This window comes from Schistocerca serialis, chromosome 1 (genome assembly GCF_023864345.2).
Source record: "Schistocerca serialis cubense isolate TAMUIC-IGC-003099 chromosome 1, iqSchSeri2.2, whole genome shotgun sequence".
Taxonomy (NCBI): Eukaryota; Metazoa; Arthropoda; class Insecta; order Orthoptera; family Acrididae; genus Schistocerca; species Schistocerca serialis.
The window spans coordinates 127,526,288-127,551,558 of record NC_064638.1 but is presented as its reverse complement, the minus strand read 5'-3'; the positions used below and the strand labels follow the sequence as shown (position 1 = coordinate 127,551,558).

Genomic DNA, 25,271 nt, shown 5'->3' with positions numbered 1-25,271 from the left:
ACAGGAAATTTACCCAATAATCCCACTCGCCCAGCACAAGTGCAGGAAAACTTACCCTTCATAGGAGAATGCGACACTGGTTGACGACAGCATTTACCTTCAATATTACACTACAGCTGCAGATATCTGAAAAGAGACGAGAACATAATCTGGAGATATATAGTACTTTTAGATCATGAAAAAGCCTTCGAGAGAGTGAACAAGTACGTGCTATGAAATATAATGGAAAGACAACGTTATCGTAAACATTTACTACAAGTGATGAAAAATTTGTGTTTAAATAACGAAATTGTAATTAGTACAGGCAAACAGAGAACAGGACCAACAGCAATTAACAGAGGAATAATTTAATATATACACTCTAAAAGAATGGATGATTTATTCAGGAGAACGACCTTCACAAATTGTACAACGCGATTCCATCTCTGGCCCTATGCAAGCAGTTATTCGGCTCGGCACTGATAGAGTTGTCGGTTGTTCTCCTGAGGGATTATCGCGCCCAATTATGTCCAACTGACGCGTTAGGTCGTCAAAATCCCGAGGTGACCGGAGGGCCCTGCGCATAATGCTCCACACGTTCTTAATTGGGGAGAGATCCTGCGACCTTGCTAGCCAAGGTGGGGTTTGATAAGTACGGAGACAAGCAGTAGAAACTCTCGCGGTGTGCGGGGGCGGATTATCTTGTCAAAATGTAAGTCCAGTTTGGCTCGCCATGAGGGCAACAAAACGGAGCGTAGAATCTCGTCGATGTACCGCTGTACTGTACCTTTTGATTATTAATCAATGGCGCTACCCCTAAACCACAGGGGACAGTAGCGTTATAAATACAGAATCAAATAGAAGTAATGCAGGAGTAAGTTTAATAATGAATAAGAATACAGGAATGAGAGTAAGCCTCTATGAACAGGGTAGTGAACGCATTATAGACTCAAAAGGAAACAACACCTGCCACACTGGTACGCGTTTATAGGCCAACAAGCTCCGCAGATGAAGAAGAGATTGAAGAAATGTATGATGCGATAAAAATAAATTATTCATACAGTTAAGGGAGACGAAAATGTAATTGTGATAGGGGACTAGAACTCGATAGCACGAAAAGGAAGAGAAGGAAAAATAGTAGGTGAATATGGACTGAGGGAAAGGAATGAAACAGGAGGCCGCCCGATAGAACATTGCACAGAGCATAATTTAATCATCGCTGACAGTTGGTTTAAGAAGGATGAAAGAATGGTGTATACGCGGAAGAGACCTGGAGACACTGGACGGTTTCAGATTGACTGTACAATGGTAAGACGGATATTTCGGAACAAGACATTTCCAGAGACAGATGGGGTCTATGACCACAATTAATTGGTAATGAAGTATAGACTAAAACTGAAGAAACTACAAAAAGGTAGGAAATTAAGGGGATGGACCTCGATAAGTTGAGAGAACCACAGGTTGTTGAGAGTCTCAGAGGAAGCATTAGGCAACGGTTAACAAAAACAGGGCAAAGGAATACAGCAGAAGACGAATGGGTAGGTTTAAGATGTAAAATAGTGAAGGTAGCAGAGGATAAAATAGGTAAAAGACGATACCTTGTACAAATTCTTGGATAACACAGAAATATTGAATTTGATGAAAGGAGAGAATATAAAAATGAAGCAAATGAAGCGGGCGAAAGGAAACACAAAGTAAAAAGACTGACGGGTAGTGAAAATGGCTAAACAGGACGTAGGGATTTAGAAGCATAATAAGAGAGATACCGCCTACATAAAAGAGAAGCAGTTGTGTGATTATCAAGAGCTCAGCCCTAAACATAGAAGGGTAAGCTGAAAGGAGTAGATAGGGGGTCTATGCAAGGTCGATAAGCTTGAAAGTAAAATCACAAAAATAGAAGAGGACGTAGAAGAAGATGAGTGGGAGATAGATTACTACGAGAAGAATTTGACAAAGCACAGAATGTCCTAAGTCGAAACAAGACCCCGGGAATAGATGACATTCCGTTAGGGCTACTCATAGCCTTGGAAGAGCTAGTTGTGACAGAACTCTTCCATCTGCTGTGCAAGATGTGTGAGACAGACGATATACCCTGAGACTTCAAGAGGAATGTAATAATTCCAGTACCAAAGAAAGTCTTTGCTGACAGGAATGAAAAATGCCGAACTATCAGTTTTATAAGACACGGTTGCAAAATACTAACACGAATTCCTTACAGAAGAATGGAAAAACTAATAGAAGCCGACCTCGAGGAATATCCGTTTGGATATCGGAGCAATGCAGGAACACGCGAGACAATACTATGATTTATCCTGGAAGATAGGTTAAGGAATGGCAGACATGCGTTTTACAGCCTTTGCAGACTTAGAAAAAGCTTTTGAGAATGTAGACTGGAATACTCTCTTTGAAATTCTGAAGGTAGCAGGGGTAAAATACAGGGAACGGAGGGCTATTTACAATTTGTACAGAGACCAGATGTAAAAGTTGAGGGGTCACGAAAGGGAAGCAGTGGTTGGGAACGAAGTGAGACAGGGTTGTAGCCTACCCCAGATGTTATTCAATCACTACATTGAACAAGCAGTGAAGGAAACGAAAGAAAAAATTGGAGTAGGAATTGAAATCCAAGGAGAAGAAATAAAAACTTTGAGCTTTGCCAGTGACATTGCAATTCTGTCAGAGAGAGCAAAAGACTTGGAAGAGCAGTTGAACGGAATGGACAGTGTCTTGAAAGGAAGATGTAAGATGTACGTAAACGAAAGCAAAATGAGGATAATGGTACGTTCCAGATTTGAACGTGGTTGTCTTTCAGTAACCGTATACACATTTCAACCGAAAAATAGCACAGCTGACCAGTTGAAATTGCCTTCTCGCAATGTAACTGTATGGCTTATACATTTTTATTTTGATGAAGACATCCTTAGAGGTGTGAAAACCTAAGTAAATGTATTAGACAATTATCTGCAAGCAGCTGGCTGCGTTATTTCTCCGTTGAAACTTATATACGATTGGTGAAAGACGGCTATGTTCAAAACTGCAATATTTCTACCGGCCCAAGTATCTAAGACTGTATCAATATACAAGGGCATTAGAAGAAAATTGTTAACCACAGGTATGGCTGTTGATTTTAATAAGAATTCCGAAGAAAACTCCCTTTTGCAAATAACGTTAAATCCTATCTTAGCGTCAGATGGTGCATGAAGGATCGAAAAACTTTTCAATGTCTAATTCAAAAAATTATTTCCCATAAAATTAGTGCTTTATACAAGAAAAAGGGCCGATTAAATGAAGAAGCTAATTTTTCTTTTTTTTTATCTTGGGCTTACTAAAATTTTTTGCATACATTTTAATTTTCTTATTGATGCATTTTGGAATTTTATGAATGACGGGACAGACAACTATAAGAATTGTACTGATAAAAGACAGGAGAAGAAACTGGTTAGACTTAAGAGAATTTTACCTATAAAAAGCATGTTCTTAGTAGTTTTCAAAGGAATCTGAATAAGACTGAAATAGATTTTACACTAGAAGAAACTGCTTTGTTGGAAAAAGGGCTTAAATACGATGTAATGCCTAACCTGTCAGACAAAAATGTTGTAAGAAGTATGATTGTAGAACTTAAAAAGCCAGATAGCGCCAAAATGGACGCTTCTCGACAAATGAGGGTAGCTCATGCTGTGTGTAATATTTTTGAGAAACATGATGTTAAAGAATTCCTGTCAAAACGATTATGATAAAAATCTGATTAAAAGTATTAATGTCAAGCAAAAAGAAATAATCTCCTTATAACGAAACCTGACATACGTAATGCTGTAATCGTTGCTATTCAGAATGAAAATGTGTCTAAAACATTATAATTTTTTGAAGAGAACAATGTTTCGGAGATAGATGAGGATCCGACCCGCGCGGTACAAAAAGAAATTAGGATTGTCATTAATAGCGTTACACATTTACTTAAATCTTATCATAAGAAACAGCTTATTAATATTAATCCACAAGCCCCAAAAGTACGTCCCCAGTTTAAGGTTCCCGGGAAGGTACTGAGCATTTGTTAAGAGTTTTTAATAGTCTTCATGAAAAAAATTAGCTTAACTTGTGAACTAGAAAGCAATGATCGTCAGCTACATTGCTTGGACCTTGGGATTGCCATAGACAACGATTCCTTCGGTATTTTTCGAAAAGTCACTAATACAAATCAGATTGTGCCTGCTAGTTTAATGCATCCTTATTGCCATAAAAAGCATTTTTGCGTTCAGCCATTTATCGTGCAGTTTCTGCACCTCTCTCATTAGACGAGCTTACTGTAGACATGAATTTAGTAAAAACTGTTGGAGCTAATAACGGGTTTGATCTCTCGTTAGTTGAAAACATCTTCAAACTTAAAACTAACACTAAACTATTATAGGCATCAGTGGTGTTTCTGATAGTAACGAGTGTAAAAATGTTTTTTTCGTTTCCATTTTTAGGCCCTGTTTCCTGTAGGATTCGTCGTCTTCTAGTAGGAAATGGAAATGCCGTGGAGCTAGGGCCTCCCGTCGGGTAGACCGTTCGCCTGGTGCAAACTTTCGAGTTGACGCCACTTCGGCGACTTGCGTGTCGATGGGGATGAAATGATTATGATAACGGACAACACAACACCCAGTCCCTGAGCGGAGAAAATCTCTGACCCAACCGGGAATCGAACCCGGGCCGTTATGCATGACATTCCGTCGCGCTGACCACTCAGATACCAGTGGCGGACGTCTTCCAGTTAAAAAATATGGATGCAAATTTGCCTTTCTACTAACAAGTCCACAGTTCAGAAGTGTGATTCGTGTCCTATTTATTATATAGAACAAACTGGAAGATCTTTCAATGTCAGGTATCAGGCACTTTTATTGGGTAACTAATGTACATAATTCCACTTTTGCAGATCATCCGTTAATTTCCGATCATAAACCGAAAAGTGTCGAAGAAATTTACGTTTTACATAGGGAAAAGAAAGTTCACAGGCTCGAGGTACTCGAATAGCTGGAGATTTTCAATTGTATTTCTAAGAACGATGGCCTCATTCTCAACGAACAGATACAATTACGTATTAAAAAATTTTCCGTTTCTAATCCACTACTCGCGGATTTTTTATTCATTTATTTTTTTACTATGTTTCCTGCCTCCAGTTCCGAAACAAGTTTTTCTTCAAATCCCATATAGACGTGTACTACTAAAGTTTCCTTCATGCACATGGTTTTGGACTCTGCAGCTGTTTGCGTAAATATTCATAATGCTCTGTTCTTACCCAATGAGCATTTCAGTGAAGCCTAGTAGATGGCTCTTGGTTGTACTTCATTTAGTTGACTACTTTGTGTCTTGAAAAACACATTAAGCTCTCATCCTTTGAGTTTTGTGTTTTTATAATTAAATCTTTTTTAATTTGATTATTTCCGTTATAATGTATCAGATGGACATATATCACTGTCCGCTCCCGATAGGCGGTGCAACTTGTGTCTTGTTTTCATAGCAGCAAAGTAAGCCACTGGGTCGCTCAGTCTGATGTTGTTCCTTACAATGTGTACGTACCAAAGCCTGGAACGTTTTTAATTTTTAATTTTTAGCTTGAGCACGTCTGCTGTAAACTTTGACTGTTGCTTTCTCGCAGTGTAACTTTACGTAAGTAGTCTTTCTATGTTACGACGTTTTCTGTCTTTATTAATGTTTCTGTCAAACTTAATTATGTATTATTTTATAGGGCTTTTAAATTGTCATTCTAATGAATGAAGGCATCCCTTCGTGGTGTCGAAACCTAGACAATTGTATTAAACAATTATCTGCAACCGGTTGGCTGTATTATTTCTCCGTTGATAGTTGAATGTAGTCGCTTTAAATCAGGTGAATGTGAGGAAATTAGATTAGGAGACGAGACACTGAAAGTAGTAGAGGAGCTTTGCTATTTGGGCAGCAAAACAACTGATAATGGCCGATATATAAAGAATATAAATTATAGACTGGCAATGGCAAGGAAAGCGTTTCTGAAGACGAGAAATTTATTAATGTCAAATGTAGACTTAAGTGTTACAAGTCTCGTCTGAAGGCATTTGTCTGGAGGGTAGGCATGTGCGGAAGTGAAACATGGATAATAAACAGTTTAGACAAGAAGCGAATACAAGTTTTTGAAATGTGGTGCTACAGAAGAATGCTGAAGATCAGATGGATAGATCACGAAACTAATGAGGAGGTACTGTTTATAATAGGGGAGAAAAGAAATTTGTGGAACAACTTGACAAAAAGACATGTTCTGAGACATCAAGATCGAGGGATTTGGAGGTAAGTGTGTGTATATGTGTGTGTGTGTGTGTGTGTGTGTGTAGGAGGGGGGGGCGGGGTGGGGTAATAATCATGGACGAACACAGTAAGCAGATTCGGAAGAATGTAGATATGTAGGTTGCATTAGTTATTGGGAGATGAAGAGACTTGGACAGAATTGAGTAGCATGGAGAACTCTTCGGACTGAATACCACAACACCAACTACAACTTTCTATTATTTATTTTTTGTTAATGTACAAGCTACAATAAAAATACTGGTTAATGTCAGCTTCTATTAAGGAAATTTTCTACCGAATGGCGCAGTATTTACTAAGAAGTAATTTGTTGCAAGTTCGGGGTGTATACACGGACAAGGAAAAAAAATTCCCGGATTTTTACCCGGATCTCCCGGTTAAAAATACATTTTCTCCCGGGTGAAAATACTTTTTCCGTGTTAAGTGACAGTATACTTTCCCTCGGAACTGTAAAATGTATCCTTTGAATAGATATGGTTTTATACAGCAGCGTAGAATTTCCCGGCACTTTAGAAAACGAAACTCAGAGCGAAAAAACACGTTTTGAGAAGCTCTATGATGTGCAGCAACATGTACGTTGCATATTTTCGTATCACGAAAGTATAAATTTGAATTCTAACAACAGGAAAATTTAATCGTTTAAATTAATATACATTGTGTTGCTACAAGAAAAGCAAAGCTTTCGCATATAATATTTGTCTGGAAGATTAATAAGCTACAAGAGAAGCTAAGCGTTCACATGTAATGTTGATTTGTTTAGCGCATGTTACACTTTAAGATACATCACGGAAATACGCCAGTAAAATTTTTAACACCGACATAAATCTCTGATCTTCTGGGCTAGAAATTCTAAATGGCTCGTCATCAAAGAGTTGATTTTTAAAAGAGAGCAAACGCTCTGTGATTTAGAAAATTCATTCTCGCATATAGTTCATCTTGCGTAAAAGGAAATTTACTTTGAAAATAACGCTTTTCGAACAACCGTTCGCAATATTTTCCGGCGACTTGTTAGAAAGAGATTCACTTCAGCAGTTGCCAGACAGCGCCAGATAAGAGGCGTCACCGCGCTTGAGTGGCTATAGTGACGTAGAAAGCCCTTTATGTTCGTACGTGTAAAACATTAAAAGATCTTACTTCTTGTCATAAAAGAAACAAGACACGAGAGGACACTCGAAGAGCGTCGGAATTTCGTGAACCATACTAAAATGCATAGTTCGCCTTACAGTGCACATTCTTATGTCCAGATTCTCAATGACGTAGGCCTCGACCTGATATGAAACTTTTCAGTGTGGCTTTCGGGACGTAAATTTTCTTCGAGTACCAATACTGTATTATCTCGTGTTTGGTTCTTTGTTATGGCATAATGCAATAAGTTCTAGAAGATGAAGACGTGCACTTGAAACGCAGTGAACAGTTGAAACTGGCCAATAGTGTGGAATTAAACACTTCGTTTCAAATAAATTCAATGCCTTCAGTGCCTCAGCAGGAAACCCTAATAAAAGCCAAATTTCTTTAGCAAACCGACAAAAATAACTTTATTGTTCTGCAAGGCGATTAATGCTTGACTATTAGAAAGGTGGAAATAAAATAAAATCTGAAACTAGTAACATATTTTAGCCTTCCGTAATCACGTGAATATATTTTAATTCACTTAACAGCTCCCAGCCACAGAAAGCCGTCTTGTTTTCATTTGGCGTGAGAGCAGTAAACGAAGAGCAAACAGAAAAATCACTAAATGAAAACACGGGTCACGTGGAGACTACCCCCCCCCCCCCCCCTATAACTCAGACTGCTCTGCGCATCAGAACGAAAAAAAAAACTTTTCAAAAATAAGTTCATTTTGTAGTGCACAACTTTCTGAAGAGTCTGATACATAAAACATATATACTCGAGGAAACGTAAGACACGTTATTTGGTCTTATGTGTGCAGTGCAGTGCCACGCCTCTTCAAACAACATTCTTATACTGCACGTCACTGTATTTCGCTCTTGGAACTCAAACGTATATATTTTGTAATGGATGCCATCAAACTATTTCAGGACAGTGAAATTGAAATGTTTTGTAGTGCCTATCCTGCTCCCAGTCGGCCGATTTGACATTCTGCACAACCCCTCGCAATTAATACTGGATAGGATTATTTGTAACAAGGAGAACAAGAACTCTTCAGAAAATCTGGACTCTTTATTGCCTACTAGCTAATAACTTGCTCTTCTGTGTAACATAAAATTAAATATAGGATACCGAAAACCAGTAAAGACAAGAGACAGGCAAGACAGTACACATTTCTTCAGTACTTAGGTCCTAGCTATTTTTCTCTCTAATCTTGCTACAGCTTTACATGGCGTTCTTTCCTTTCTGTGAGAGAACTATTACCTTATCAAAGTTCGTCAAACGTTTTGCTACATGAAAAATGTAAATGTCGTTGTCTAACACTGAAAAAGCATTTAATACAATTAGTACCCAAGACTGGTGTGGTTTCTCGATCTGATTATGTCTATTTTGTCACTGTGTTCCGGATAAAACAAAATAGGCCTTTCTAATATTGCAGCAATTGCAACACACACCAAATAAGCGACACTGTTTTGGCAATGATCATTTTTAGAATACGACAATAAATTCACGAAGTATCAATACGATATACCTATTTGGCCTACTACAAGCAAAAAGCTTTACGTTAGGAAATAGCTTCACATTTAATTCATGCACTCCAGTTTCTCATGCACGAGACCGAAAAGTAGTAGAACGAAATTTTTGTATAAATTTGGAATCGTCATGTTCTTCCATAATTTGTGTGATGTCCCCGTTTCTTCTCCTTCCTCGTTCTAACAAACGGTCTTGTCATCACTAATTTTGTAACTATTCCTACCACAGTCAAAACTCATTCTCCGGTTAACTTTAGTAACCCTGCCACAATCACCGGTTTAGTTATCCAGCGATTATTCACCGGTTAGGCGTTATTACGAGTTTGTACAATGTGTTTCCTGCGCTACTTTCAGAATGGAACTTAAGCGGCTGCTAGCCGGGGACTGCAACTGGCCCTGTCTAGTGTAGCGATCTGGCCAAAAATTTTCTGTCCAAATTTCACTTTCTTGGATACACCGAGAAGATAATACGTAATCTTTCTTACCTGTTATTCCTGTTAGTCGTTTATTTCCACTCTGGTAGTCTGGATCTATGGATTTCGCTAGTGATTATAACAACACTGTACATTCGCAAACCGAATCACCCACATAAACAAGCAGCAGTTGGCATTCTGCGGTTCGGTTTTATTCCAGCTCAGCTCGTATGGCCCCGTGTCGTTTTGTCTGCAGTTGGTAGAGACATCACGTATAATATGCACGCATTCAAAAATCAACTAATTCATTCTGAAATCAATTAGAATGTGTTCAAATACCAGCAGGGGTGCGTTTCAAAATCGTATGAATCATCGATAGACCGACGTGCGCTGAATGCTAGGTGCTTTGTGAAACAAAGTTTTTTTCCTCAAGATTATGAATTTGCCCCCTCTCCCCGAAATTGCCACCCGGTTCAGATATCCCGGTTTGCCGCCACCCCGCACTAGATCTGGGCCGGTCGGGCACGTGTCAATCTGACAGCTTGGGCGCGCCAGTAAAATTTTTCCGGGTACCATGTGGCTGGTTGCTGCTACTGCTACTTAACACAGCCAACAGCCACATTTCTGTAGCCAGAAGCGGCAGAAGGTACTAAAAAAACCTTCGGCACATTCTGCTGTTGGCAGACGCTTGTACGAGCACTGTTACTTTATATGGCGCATTTCCTTTGCAATTTAAGTTTTATTTTCGTTTTTTTTCTCTCGTTCATGTTTTAATGCTGTAGTATTATTCTGCAGTAGCGGGATACAGTAATTTCCTTTAGTTAGAGTATCGGTATCTTACCAGTCAGAATTACAAATTCCCTGGTTTTTCCCGGTTTCCTCCAGGATGAAAAAATTCCCGGGTTATTCCCGGATCTCCCGGTTGTCCCGGATCGTAGACACCCTGAAGTTATTTGACGTAAATCGAAAACTGAAGAACAATTGATTTTATTTCTGACAAGGAAACAATGTTTGCATTATTCCTTATTCATTTTCATAAGTCTCAGAGCAGAATATGTCATTAAATTTCGGTAACATTGGTGACACGCTAGTGAGATGCATTCCATGCGAAACAAAAAATTCGTCTTTCCTTGACAGATCAAATGTAGGTGTAGATGTAAATCAAAGAAGACTACCTTTACTGCCTCTATAAAACCGAGATTATTAAAAGGACAGCAGTTAGGGAAAGAAGAAGAACCACATTGAGAGTGACCTCCTTCAAGAAATCCAGATATTTGCTTAAGAGTACCTAAATATGAATTAGTTGATTCGGGTTTCAACCTGACTGATCTCGAGTTCTAGTCTTATATTAAAGTTGCTAGATGGTCTCATAAAAGGTTTTTCGTGTTCATGTCAATCCCAGAGTACCATAAGGTAAAAAGATGTACTGCATTTTATAGTTGTAAGTAGTGCAAATCCGAAAACTTTGCTACTTAGTGTGCTTCTTGACAAAAGAATATCAAGTTTACGGTAGATAAAGGGCATAAAAATATACAGTTCAAAATATGATCGTTTAAATAATTCATTGCTAGACGTATGTAAAGAAAGTGTCTCAGATTTCAGTCGCTTTTCTGTGTGTGACGATACGTCATGCACACCGCGGTCTGTGAAGCGTCCCACACACAGAGAGCGCGAACCAATGGGATGAGCGATCGTGTCGTCGCGCGCTAACAATATGCGGTGGCAATTAAAGTATACGACGTGCATTTGCCTGCAAATGTGCGGAGAAAGCGCCGGGTGGCAGAGTATATAAGGGGCGTGTAGCCACAGAGTCAGCATCAGTCAACCAACCATCCAGTGTCGGAACACATCGGAAGTAAGCGACATCGCATCTCTATCGCAAGGATGGCCGTCAAGGTAAGCTAGTGTGTACTGGTTGCAGGCAGCTCCTACGTTAAGATTTGTCTGTTGTTTTGGTAAACTTGCAAAAACACACAGAGGCTGCAGAAAAATTGTTGGTATCACAGCAGGAAGGAATGGGAGAGCAGACGAAAGGATGTGGTGGCGGACGCGAGTAGAAGAGGTGAAAGGGAAGGCGGTAAAGATATTCACTAGATAGTTCAGCTTAAAAAGGTCGTCTTAACATTGTATGATACATTGCAGAGTGCATAAACGAATTGGGGACACGGTTCTTAAACGATGTGGGCTATATTGTTTTTAGATCAGGCAGTTCACGTAATCCTATGGCAAAGCGAGAGAAAAGCGAAAACTTTCAGAGTTCACTATACTACGAACTTCAAACAACTATAGTCGAACTTGTTAGGTTTGACTTGGCCGTGAATATTAATTTGAGAATACAGATTACTGTGCAAACAAATTATTGTGTTAAAAGTAAAAAATGCATAGTTCTGCAAAGCAGCGTAAAAGTAGACCACAGTTATCAGTGTCTAACGAAGAAAGGAACCAAAAGCATGCTATCAGACGACATTTGGTAGTGTAGGCTAAAACAGAAGCAGAAATTACCGTAAGTAAATGCCAATTATTTGTTAACAAACTATTTTCGATCCAAAAAAGCAAAGAAATTGTAAATATGGTTAGTTACAGACCACTGACAAAGCTTTACTTCAATGAAGCGAAATGCGTCTGATGAAGAAATCACGTATTTTCCTGTAGTGGTAACGAAGAAACAAAAATACTCTCTGGAACAAATTATTGTGATTCGTGGCAACCATAGTGTCTGTTATTGTAAAACCGAGGAGGTAATAAATAGAAAACTTACTTACAAAACATGTCTGTTATGTCTGCAATAGCGTTTTTACTTCTCCGGTGTACGTTTCTATGGCACGCCTTCGTCATCAGTGCTTCAGTTCTTAAGTACCTTCATGGATATGCCAGCGCTCTAGAAACGCGTATTTGGGAATTTTTTTAAATTTATTTTGTACACTATATCACAAAGAAGTATTTCCAACGCGTTGTTTACACTGTCATATAAATGTTGCCGGGACGCTATTTCCACAGTCAAAATTATGTAGACCTATCGTGTATACCTTAGGTCAATTGCTCGAGATGTACACAATTAAACTTATGCAAAGCTGGCGTGTACACATTCGATAAGTCGCTCGAGATGCATTAGAGTGCATTTATAAGCAAGGCTGTCACTATAGAGTCACTCCTCGCCAGATATGAACTTTAGTTCCGTCCCAGGCGGTCAATTAGATTCCAGAAAACTGTGGTAATATTTGTTGGAGAAATTCCAAATCAAACACTTACGTTAAAACCGAGGTAAAAAAATCTTATGTTTACTTCTGTCGGAATCGAAAGACTGAACCTGTTTTAATTTATCTATAATTGTAAAAGGACTGTGTGCGTATGCTCAAGTCTATGAAAACTAAAGCCGATAAAACATTTTGTAATTTATTGGGTCCAATTTTTTAAACATTTGTAGTGTCACAGATTCTCAGTGCAACTGACTGTAAAAAATTTAAAATTATCTAAATTTGGAAAATTTTCGCTCTCTAGTTAGACAATAACGTACTTGTGTATAAGCTCTCTGTTCGCACTTGGTCTGTTACATCTTGTGAGTACTTTAGGCAGGTGATGTCCTGTGTCGAGTCACACTTATTTTAGTGACCTTATTACAACTTTTTACCTCTACGTAGTAAGTGGCGATGCTGAACGACTGAAAAATCATCGTCTTCCTCTTTTAGTTTCTTGTTGCTGTTTACTTGTCTTCATCAAATCATCTCCTGCTCCTCCTAGAAAGTACATTACTTCAGAATTTTTTCCGATGTTTTGACTAGTCCCTTCTTTATTCCAAATAACTGTTGACAAGGGTAAAATTTAAAACGTGAAAAATCATTCGTAATATCCACTATCGAAATCTTATAAAAGTTCTGCCAAGTTGTAGCAACCGATCCACAAGACCAACGCTTCTCGTTCAGTACTTACATCGTTTGATAATTTTATGCTTGAAGATTTTATCATATTTCCCATTTTTCTTGCCCAACTCCTCACATGACAACTGTGTCCTATATCTATACAGAAATCACTGTAATATATTCACGCTCAATTCATTTAACGATATCATCAGCCACACTCCTAGCATCTTCATTGTTTTTACTTGGATTCCTTTAGATTTTTCGCAGATATAAGAGGGGTTTCCTGAAGTGTTATATTCTTATGGTTACAGCTGAATATACTTTCTAAATTTTTTACGCTTCCATGACAGTATATGATGAAAAATAATTACCAAAGAAAAATTCATGGGATGTTGAAGATTAAACAATTACTGCCGTGTTCCCGGGTGCAGGAGGTTCCGTGTCTGTTGATTTTCCTCCCGTTACGAGCTATGGCTACTTCTCTACTGACTCAGAATGGGTAGATTTGGTGTGCGGTCAGCCAGAAGCAGTCGCGTAACATTCGTGACTCCTGTGATCTCGTGGAGCTCCTCGATGAGCAGCTCAGATGTGGTGCAGCGCTTTTATATAAATTTTATTAGTTAACGGAAGGTCATTTAACGTAAAGGTAGGATTGTTCTTTTCCTAATCTAAAATAGGAAGGGATGATCAAGATCCCAATCAATCGTAAAGTTCGAATTTTTTCGATATCCGAGGGTTCTCAATGTTTTTCTTAGGCTTTCATTCCCTTTTCGTGAGCACTGATCGGACTGTTATAGGACTTTCTTGTTTTCAAACAAATATTCCAACAAGCTCCCAATAAGGAATATTTTAGAGGAGTTTTCCACTCCATTAGCCTGACAATCACCAGAAACTCCCCATAAAAATGTGTAAATATGTAATATGTTACGCCCTCTATGTCTAAAGATAGAAAGAGCATTTCGACATATACAGGAGCTGTGCACAAATGAGGACACACCAAACACACAACACATTTCTATGCCGAATACGATGTGGGAAAGCCGTTGGCATTCAAAAGAACGTCCACTGATGTCGGAATGCATAAATACAAGTACTGCATGGCTTTCAAAGCATGCCCCAGCAAAACATTGATAATTTCAGGTGACGATAATGGAAGTGGGTAGCAATCATGGATAGCAATCAAGCACCCTTCTCTCCAAGAGGAGAGACCACAAAGCTCAGTAACACTGACATCTGGTGACTGTTGTGGCCAGGGGAGATGCGGCAGTTCATCCTTTTACTCACAAAACCATCCCTGGATGACGTAATCTGTGTGAACAAGGTCTATGACAACTTCTAACACAGGATCGCCATTAGAGAACAAACATTATAGCATTGGATGAACCTGATCAGCCAAAATGGTCACATAATTCTTGACTGTAGTGCGACATTCTCTAAGGTAATCATGGGGCCAAGGAATATCAGTATAAAGCTACCCAAACCATCACCGAATCCTTGCCATGATGCACTCTTGAGACGTAAACTCGGCCAGAAGTTGAAAACAGTGTTAAACAAGCTCATCCGGCTAATTTACTTTCTTCCACTGCACCATAGTCTAAGTTCAACGGCTTGGGCACCAAGTTTTGCTGTTACGGGCATTAGAACCACCGTTGAGTGGTTTTGGAATTCCAGCTGGCCCTGCAATTCTCTACTTATGGAGAACCCTTTTATTTTTGTACTGACAGGTTTCGCGAGTGCGATATTCAGTTTTGCACTAAATTTTGCAGCTGTCGGGTTCTTGTTTATCGTCAGACTCTTCTTCAGTTACCGTGTGTCACAATCACTCAACACACATTTTCGTCAGCGTTATGATTTAGCGGATGATGTTTTTTCCAACATCCCTGTTTGTGGCATAAATCTTTGATACGCTGCCTCTAGAAACACCAAACACTTCTTCTCCCTTGGTTTCGGAAACACCCATCACACGATCACCAACAATTAACCCACTTGTGAATTCACTTACCTCCAACATAATCTCTTTCCAGCTACACAGAAACACTATTCCGACCACGACTGATACTTACAACGCGTTGAGGGCATTGTACAGAAGCCGTTCGTTGCCAAATAGAGCAGCGTAAGCTACAAGCTTGACTACCATCTTGCATTTATCCACGGTAAGAGGAAGGGCAACATCGGTCGTAAATTTTTTAATCTGTTTAATGCAGATAGGTTTCAGCTACTGTCTAGTTATCTTCAGCGCTACATGAATAAAAGATATAATGAGAATCAGGCTAAAAAATACAAATTAAAACCACATCATAGGTACCTCAGTGTGTGAAACACAAATTTACATACCAATTATATTCCAGTCATGACGACTCACCGTAAATAAAATCCTATCTCGGATCTCATTAATACGGTGTTGCAGCATGCAGTTCCTGATGGACACAAACCTGCATTTATGTCCAAGTATGCATTTCTCCCCGTGTTCCCATATTTTTGCCCAAACCCTGTATATGAAGACCTAGTGCATGTTCAAGTACGTAAATTCGATCACTTTCTCGATATTGCGAGGTAGATATTGCCACTGGTTCTCGCAGTGTGTGCAAGATGATCTCTGTGGAAATCCTCGGTCCTAAATCTACGAGGGCTTAGATCTTTGTGCTGTTACTCCAAAAGTTGTCACTGATCCCAATTTTAGTGGTATTTCTTGCTGATATCGAACTGGAACTGAACGACTTGTAGAAAATAAATACCGTAATTTTGAAACTTCCTGGCAGATTAAAACTGTGTGCCTTTCGCGGGCAAGTGCTCCACCAACTTTTTTTTATATAATTCATTTGTTCGATATTGTTCGTTGCGTTTGGTCTGGGCGGACGTCACAAGACATCCGTTCAAGTTTATTACAGAGAGCACGCAGCCCTCTGACCGAACACGCTGAGCTACCGTGCCGGCTATCAACTCAGCTACCCAAGCACGACTCTCACCCCGTCCTCACAGCTTTACTTCTGTCAGTACCTCGTCTCCTACCTTCCAAACTTTACAGAAGCTCTCCTGCGAACCTTGCAGAACAAGCACTCCTGAAAGAAAGGATATTGCGGAGACATGGCTTAGCCCCAGCCTGGGGGATGTTTCCGGAATGAGATTTTCACTCTGCAGCGGAGTGTGCCCTGATATGAAACTTCCCGGCAGATTAAAACTGTGTGCCGGACCGAGACTCGAACTCGGGACCGGCACACAGTTTTAATCTGCCAAGAAGTTCCATATCCGCGCACACTCCGCTGCAAAGTGAAAATCTTATACCGTAATTTTATCAATTATTTTACTGGACTACCAGGTTCGGTGTCTCATTGACACCATCCTCAGGTCCCTGCACACGAAACTAGATAATTCATCTAAACGTTCACGCTATTACAGGGATCGTTAATTTCAGCTGGCTTCGGTAGATTTCTGAAACTACTCTGTAGACGTGATTCTCCACACCTCTAATGATAAACTGTCGGCACAAGCCTTCAAAGACGAGGATGAAACTATAAGATATGAAGGAGGTGGCTCAGTGGTACTACACTGTCTGGAAGGACAGTGCCTCAAATCCCCATCAGGCCATCCATCCATCACTTGGCCGCAGGGAAACGATTCCTTTGAGGGGGGCACATGTGATTTTCCTCTCCACGATTCCCAGCCAGAGCCAGTGCTCCATCTCCAGTCACCACGTACCTCTCTAAGCGCTGAAACGAGCCCCAGTGGACGCTAGCACCTTGACAAAGTGGTTCTCCACTTGCTGTGCCGCAGGTACTGCTGGTGTTGAGCGCGGCGCTGGTGGCGGCGGCGCATGCGCAGGCGGGCGCGCTCGTGCAGCCGGGCGCCATCACGTCGCAGCAGTCCAACATCCTGCGCTCGTTCGGCAACCTGGGCCAGACGGCCGCCTCGTCCAAGACGATCGAGACGCCGTACTCGAGCGTGCGCAAGGCGGACGTGCGGGTCAGCAACGACGCCATCGCGCTGCCCGGCGGACTGCTGGCGCAGACGCGCACCGCCCCCGCCGCCGCCGTCCACGCCGGGCCGCCCACGCTGCTGGGAGTCGCCTACTCCGCCGCCCCCGCCGTCGCCCACATGACCTACACCAACGGCCTGGGCATCAGCTACGCCTACTAGGCCGGACCCTGCCCGTTCCCACACCACTCCACACCAGACCACCACGACGACGACGACGGACGATGACGTCACAGCGGCAGCGGCGGCGACGGCGGCGACGTAGCGGCGACCACGCCATCACACCCCCTAACTCCTTCACTCACACGGCGCACTGTACATACCTAATATTAAGTACAAATAAAATCTATTTATCTGCCTAACCCGCTTGTCTTTCTTATTCCACTATACTTCTAGCATATGAATACTGATAAGCACCTTTTTACCATTGCTGATGCAGTTAATGGGCCAAAATTTTCTGTTGCCAAAGGTCAGAAAGCTACACTTCTTAATACGACTGAAAAGCTTGGGCTAGCGGGACAGAGCGGATTAGGTTGTGTAAAGGGGCCAAAATTTCCTGTCAGATGCACTCAACATACAAACTTTATTTATCAACACACAATATTACAACAAGGAAACAAAACACTCAAAACTTTAATCGACCTCCTTTGATTAACTTTAGATCAGCTGCAGCCACATTCCAAATCCAAGACACAAGGCTTAAGCAAAACTGAAATACAAGGTTCTTCTGGAGGTTTCACCCAAAAATATTTTCTAAATGTTCAATCTAATCGGCTGAAGGCCTTAACAATTTAATTTTAATGGAACTAGGCTGGAGGTCGCATATTAAATAATACGAGAAGTTTCAATCAAAAGGCAGAAGGCCTTACCTTAATACATTCAATGCAAATACAATCTGATGACTTAAGGGCAAGAGAAGAAGATTAATTTAAGAGATATTCAACTCGGCTGAAGGTCGCTCACCAACAAATAATTTAACGGCTTATGCCCTAGAAGAAGAGTTTCAATTTCCAAGGGCAGAAAGCCATATCTCAAAACATGCCATATAAAATAAAGAATAACCATCTCATGCCTTAAGTGCAAGACAAGGACATTAATTTAAGAGATATTAATACTCGGCTGAGGGCCATATATCAACAAAATATGTTTAACGGCTTAAGACCTAGAAAGAGTTTCAATCTAAAAGGCCGATGGCCTTATCTTATAACCTCTCCAGTAAAATTTGGCTGAAGGTCCCATATAAAAATATAACAATCTCATGCCTTAAGGGCAAGACAAGAATATTAATTTAAGAGATATTGATACTCGGCTGAAAGCCACACATCAACCGAATAACTAAAATCTAAACAGGGAAATTACTACATAACATACAAAGAACGGGGCTCAGAAGTTTCCAAGAGTCGGCCTGGGATTGTAACACTACCGCCCGTTTAGGTGAGACAAGCAGCCTGTCCAACGGTTTCTTAATCTGGAGGCAACCCGACCGACAGATAGCCGCCCGACCAATAAACCAAATCAGTTCTGCTCCACGCAACCAGCAAAACGACCAATTTAAATACACGACACACAGAATATGGGCGCCCACAACGACCAACAACACTTGAGCTGTCGAACTACACACTGTGCTGGACAGGAACAACATGATGAGGAAAATACACTGCCTAAAATTATGTCAACGACCAGGGCAGGTAGCTGGAGCGTCAACGGCCACAAGGCAGAAGATACCGCTGGTGAACTTCCATAACAGGCAATAAATTAAGTTAAATTTCACAGGAAGACAGCTAGAGTCTTAGCCAACTTAAATAAACACACGTTGTTGCTCGCAGGAATGGCCCAGATGCGACAACCAGGATGAAACGAAGAAATGTAAACAGTTGAGGCTCGACAGTAAGTTAAGTGAGGACCCAACTTTCACGTCCAAGATCGGTGGGTGGCGAACTTCGTAGCACTAGCAAGCAGCACCTCACACTCTAACGGCGCGTGCACGCCGCCAGCGGCTCCAGCCCGACTCCGCGTGACGGAGGCTTGCTTGCTGCTCCACGCCAACCGACTGACTGGAGACTGCACTGCTGGTACGTCTCCCACTGACTGACTAACCGACATACGACGACCCGGAAATACTATCGGTCGCTCCAGAGACGGTACGACTCTGTGCTTATCGATACGCGCTGCTGCTGCCACTCACAGCCAAGTAAGGCAGGAAGTTATTGACGCCAGTAAATGGAATAAGAAAAGGAGGCGGCACTACCGTAATAGAAGATGACAAACAATTAATGAAATGAACACAAGCCATGCACGGCTCAACGACATTGGATGATTGCGAAGAATATTATTACCATAGACTGTGCCGGAAAAAAATAGTACACCCTTTCTGAGATTTCCAATACATCCAAGATTTATTGTTACAACAGTGCATATGGAGTACATGAAATGATTAAAATCAGTAGCACAAGCTATTCTGAGGTACCAGGCATCGACCATGCTGAAACATTCATACTAGTACGTGGCGTAGCCTCCACACATGGCAATGCATCCGCTAACTCTGGGATCCAATAGATAGTACGGATGACGAATCTGTCCTGCCACGCCCACTCGGCCTGTTCACATTCTTCTGAAAGATTTGTTGGTTGACAATTCGCACGAGTCACTTCTCGTTCCATCATATACCACATGTGCTAGACTGGATACAAGTCTTGCAGAGCTTCACGGTCAGTGTGCGGGCGAGCATTATCCTGTTGGAACAACTCATCACTTTCCGGTTGCAAGAACACCAAATAAACGGGTCTACCAACATTCTGCACGTACCGAGCGCTGGTTAGCGTCCCATCCGACCATCAAAGCTGGGCGACAATTGTACCACATCGCAAGGCTGACAGTGACACCTGGGGTGGAGCCAGTTTGTCTTGGACGGATGCTGTCTACGAGGTCTACGCCACATGCGAGGAGGACCATCATTTTCGTGGAGGCAGAGTCTGCTTTCATCACTGAAGAACACGGCGCGCGATTCCATCTTCCGAGTGATCCTCTGACGTCATCAGTCTAGCCGTGCACGTCGATGTTGCTGTGTGAGCGGAAGACGGGCTAGAGATGTGTATGCTCGTAGTGCCATTGCTACAGTTCGTGTTGACACGTCTGGGCTCACAAGTCCTCTTATCTGTTGAAACACGTATGTTGTGTGGCGGCGATGGCGAGGCATTGCAGAGTCTCTGACCAGAGAGCTATTTATCGTGGCTAGTCTGCGCTTGACCGCGCGAGTGTTACGAGCAGTAGTCAGTGGGCAGTCTGTGAGCAGTGCAGTCTGTCGGTAGTAGCAGCCCAGTGCAGTTGTGTGATGTAGTCTGTCGGCAGTGCAGTTGTCTGTTGCACTCTGTCGGTAGCAGTAGTCGAGTTCAGTTGCGAATGGCAGTCGGTCAGCAGTAATGGTCGAGTACAGTTGCGAGAGAGTCGCGAGTGAGACGCAGTCCGCGGGCGTCGACATGGGTCTCTCTGGTCAAGATGCTGAATGAGGTATATTGTTAATTAAGGTAACAAAGCTGCATTGCGCACATCAGATAATGTAATGTATTTTTTATTGTAATTAATTTTCAACAAGTGCCCCAATAATAATATTGTTTTCAATGCATTCTAACAAAAGAACCATTTAAGTGAACGAACGATCTCCTTCCATTTCCTCTAAAGAAAAGTTTCAGTTAAATTTCAAAAAAAATAAAAAAATAAAAAATAATACTTGCAATGCATTTCCTCCAAGCCGTGGCCAACAATGAGAGCAGAAATTTGACATGCAGTTTCAGTGAGGTAAGAAATTAATTCTGATTTTTTTGCACAGGGCCAAAGACCGACATATCGGTCTACTTGAGTTTTCACTATCGCTGAAATTTCATTGTCATTGACTTATCTTTCATTATTTTTGTGGGAGCTTACACCTGAGTCAGATTGCGATTTTTCACATTTTTATTGTCATTGTCAGTAGAATTCATTGCTGGGAGGTTACATTAAGTTGTATTCTAGTTAACATTCAATTATTGTGTTTCAAAATTTCTCTGGGGAGCTTACACTTACCCCAATGTCCATTTGCATTTAAAATAATATCTTTTAAATTTTTGTGGGGAGGTTACTCTGTTCTTTGGCAGCTGTACGGTCTGACACTGCAGTCCTTACAGTAAGATGAGCCTGGTGGGCGTCTGTTCAGCGTGGATGTCCAGGACGTCGTCTATGGGTATGAGAAAGTTCACGTGGCACCTGATACCAGCATCGTTGCATAAATGGCGCATCACGTCCCACTTTTGTACCAATTCTCCGAAGGGAACACCCCCCACTCGGAAGGCCACAGTTTGACACCTTCCAAACTTTCTCAGTTGGCTGAAGGAAGCACGAGAGCGTCTCTATGGCATGGTTGCCTGATTTCTTCACACGGTTGCATCACACCGAGCTCTTTGGCTGTGAGCATTCCTTGTTAAGGTAGACACGGATGGCGCTCTGGTAGCAACTACGCTATCTATTCGTGGACGACGTTGAAACCATTATCAATACCTCTACTGTCCCCCAGGTGGCCTACAATGTCATCATATCAAAATCGAAGACGTCTTTCTTTTTCCAACAGTGTATGTGTAATGTAGTTTTCACAATAGGGAGATTACGTTGCGTCATAAAAATCGGCACTAACAAAAAAATTACGTCACATTTGACTTTCTTCAGTTTCCTAAGGACCGTGGGAGGTACAAAACGGTACATTACAGGACAGTATACTTACGATTTTCTTGTAACGTACATATATTTACGGTAGACTGTCGCTTTCTTTTAAAAAATAATAAAAAAATCTAGTAAACTGCAGAAGACGTGGCCTTTTGCAGAAAGTCATTGTGCATTAACTCAGCGACGTAATGTTCTCCTCACTACATTTCCAGTCAAATTAGTTTTATTTATTGATTTCTTCGTATGGCTAAGGCCCTCCGTCGGGCAGCCCGTTCGCCCGGTGTCGGTCTTTCAATTTGACGCCACTTCGGCGACCTGCAGTCTATGACGATGAAGGATGATGAGGCGGAGAAAATTCCCCGACCCAGCCGGCAATCGTACCCTGGCCCAGAGGATTGACAATCGGTCAAGCTGACCATTCAGCTACCGGGTGCGGACAGTCAAATTAGTGAATGCGGAACATAGAAAACTGGTATGGAATGTGATGTGGTTCAAATGGCTCTGAGCACTATGCGACTTAACTGCTGAGGTCATCAGTCGCCTAGAACTTAGAACTAATTAAACCTAACTAACCTAAGGACATCACACACATCCATGCCCGAGGCAGGATTCGAACCTGCGACCGTAGCGGTCACGCGGTTCCAAACTGAAGCGCGTAGAACCGCGCGGCCACACTGGCCGGCTGTGATGTGAAGATCGATGGCTCTATGTCATTACGTCACACACATGCAGGATGCTATTCGATCGGTACCCCTGGGTTTCGCACTGGGATGATAGAGACTAGCACGAGTGAGTGGTTGTAGGAATCTGGAATATTCTATAATAATTAGTACTGGAATACTTCAGTAAATAACTTTTACTTAACTTTATCCTGCTACTGCACTCCAGGTTCAAATGGTTCAAATAGTTCTGAGAACTATGGGACTTAACATCTTAGGTCATCAGTCCCCTTGACTTAGAACTACTTAAACCTAACTAACCTAAGGACATCACACACATCCATGCCCGAGGCAGGATTCGAATCTGCGACCGTAGCGCCTAGAACCGCTCGTCCACAGCGGCCGGCTGCACTCCAGGAACATAACTAATAACAGCTATCTTTCTTGGATACAAATGAGTCATTAACAAACATTAACTGGATTATACAACAAGCAAGATAACACAATTCTGGTATTACGTGCGTAATACATGCACGAACTAGAGGCTGCGAACCTAGCGAGCTGAAGGCTATTCTAATCTGACTTCGCTCACGACCTGTAGCTGAGTCGGCCGGTGCTATCTGCCAGTCTCTGTCCGTGCCATACGGCGACGCGGCAAGTGCCAGCGAGTCCAGAGAAGTTGAAAATGCTCGACCGCTATCGATTATCGCGACCTCTAGCGTGGTTTCTAACGTTGACACCACAGAATCCAGTACGTACATTATTTAAGGTACCAAATAAGCCATTACAAATGTAGCTCAAGGGAGACGAACACAAACGTAATAACATAACGTCAAAAACAATAAAATTATTTGCCAACACAGAAAAAACCAATTCCATTTTTGTTGCTACATCTGAGTCACAAATGGCAAGAATCCTCAACACTTTCGCTTTTTAAGCAAAGATAATTACCTTTACATAAATATTCGTATATTAGGAAGTCGAGCGAAGTGTAAGAACATGCGAATCATTAGACTGAGTGCAGAATTATTACATGACGAGGCAAGCGCTGAAACGTCTCTGTCACATGCGTTTCATACTATTTAACTTGTATTTCGTGCTGTCATGCTCAATTATTTGTAATTTAGTTTTGTACTTTGTCTGAGCCCATTCATTGGTATACAATTACATTAAAGTATCAATTTTTCCAGTAAGCATCTAATCCTATGTACATTACCTAGATTTTGTGCTCCCAAATTTCCTTTCTTTCTCTATCATCTGTATGGATGAGTGAGTGAGTGTGTATGTTGAATTTGTCTTATGTATGTTAGCAGTACAGCATCTGGCTGTCTGCTGTTGTAGCAACAGTGTAGCCAACGTAGTTTTCTCAGTCAAGGCAAAGAGATTTGTAGCATTTCGGTAGTCATTCGACAGTAGTTGGTGGCAGAAAGGACCCCTCTGGTCTCTTCCGGCTACCTGAGGGAAGTTCGTTGCAGGAAGAGCATGCTCTGTACCTTGGATTGGTGGTGATGATAGTCTTAAGAGCGACTTGGCGTTGTGAGTGTTAATGTGTGATGGTGTATAGCTATTCTGATGTACACGTTTGACCTGCTAGTTCACTTTCAAGTTCGGTAATCGAATTATTATGTTTTTCAGAGTGTAGTAGCGAGTATATTTTCTGTATTTAGTAAGTTTTTCCGATGCTCGCTTTACGCAACCAGAACACTTAGTGTAGCAACTTCGTTACTCCACTACAGGTCAGAAATTCAATTGCCTGACTTTTCTGTTAATTGGAATATATGTGCGAACTTTTCTCGTGTGTACGTGTTTTATTTCTTCTACTTTTCATTTCCTTTCAGTTTTAAGATGCCACATCACGGTAATTTCACCGTGTGTAATTTCACGACCACTTTGGATATTTTTTATTCTTAATTCTGCGTGATATTTTATTGCTATTTGTGTCCATTCGGTTTACATTTGTGTTAACTTTAAGTTTTCACGACTCTTAGTAATTTTGCTTTGTTCATGAATATTCAACGGCATTTGCGGGTGTTTCACGCCATCGTAGCTCAGTTTCACGTACAAGGTGATGTAGATACATTTCTTTGTCGAAAACTGATCCATAGTATTCGTTTTCACATTAATTCAGACACAACGAGAGGGATGAACCTCTGAGCCTCTGGATTACTGTGATGGGCAAAATTCTTTTTATCTCTATGAATCGTGTATGTTTTGGTGAACTTTTCCCATGCATGCCGAAGATTTCCTTTTCATTTATCACCACAATGTACCACAGCACTCAATATTGTGGTGTCACCGCCAGACACCACACTTGCTAGGTGGTAGGCTTTAAATCGGCCGCGGTCCGTTAGTATACGTCGGACCCGCGTGTCGCCACTATGAGTGATTGCAGACCGAGCGCCGCCACACGGCAGGTCTAGAGAGACTTCCTAGCACTCGCCCCAGCTGTACAACCGACTTTGCTAGCGATGGTTCACTCACAAAATACGCTCTCATTTGGCGAGACGATAGTTAGCATAGCCTTCAGCTACGTCATTTGCTACGACCTAGCAAGGCGCCATTACCAATTACTATTGATACTGAATCATACCTCACGCCAGCCTGCGTGAGCTAAAACGCGTGCCTTTCGGCTTCCTCTAGTACCCTGCCAACCCACAACAAATATAATTATTAGCTCACATAAGTGAGCTAATAAATCACGTTACAAGCAACGACAGATCATAATTTAGAACTATCTTGTGAATT

The 25,271-nt window shown here is 41.5% G+C and overlaps 1 protein-coding gene across 1 annotated transcript; it reads left to right on the top strand.

Annotated features, from left to right (window-relative positions):
- The first annotated feature begins 11,230 nt into the window (after positions 1-11,230).
- LOC126455352 (cuticle protein 76-like) lies at positions 11,231-17,337 on the top strand. Its single transcript, XM_050091170.1, has 2 exons — positions 11,231-11,242; positions 16,975-17,337. Exons 1-2 carry the CDS (start codon positions 11,231-11,233, stop codon positions 17,335-17,337), a joined length of 375 nt encoding a protein of 124 aa, XP_049947127.1.
- The last annotated feature ends 7,934 nt before the right edge of the window (positions 17,338-25,271 follow it).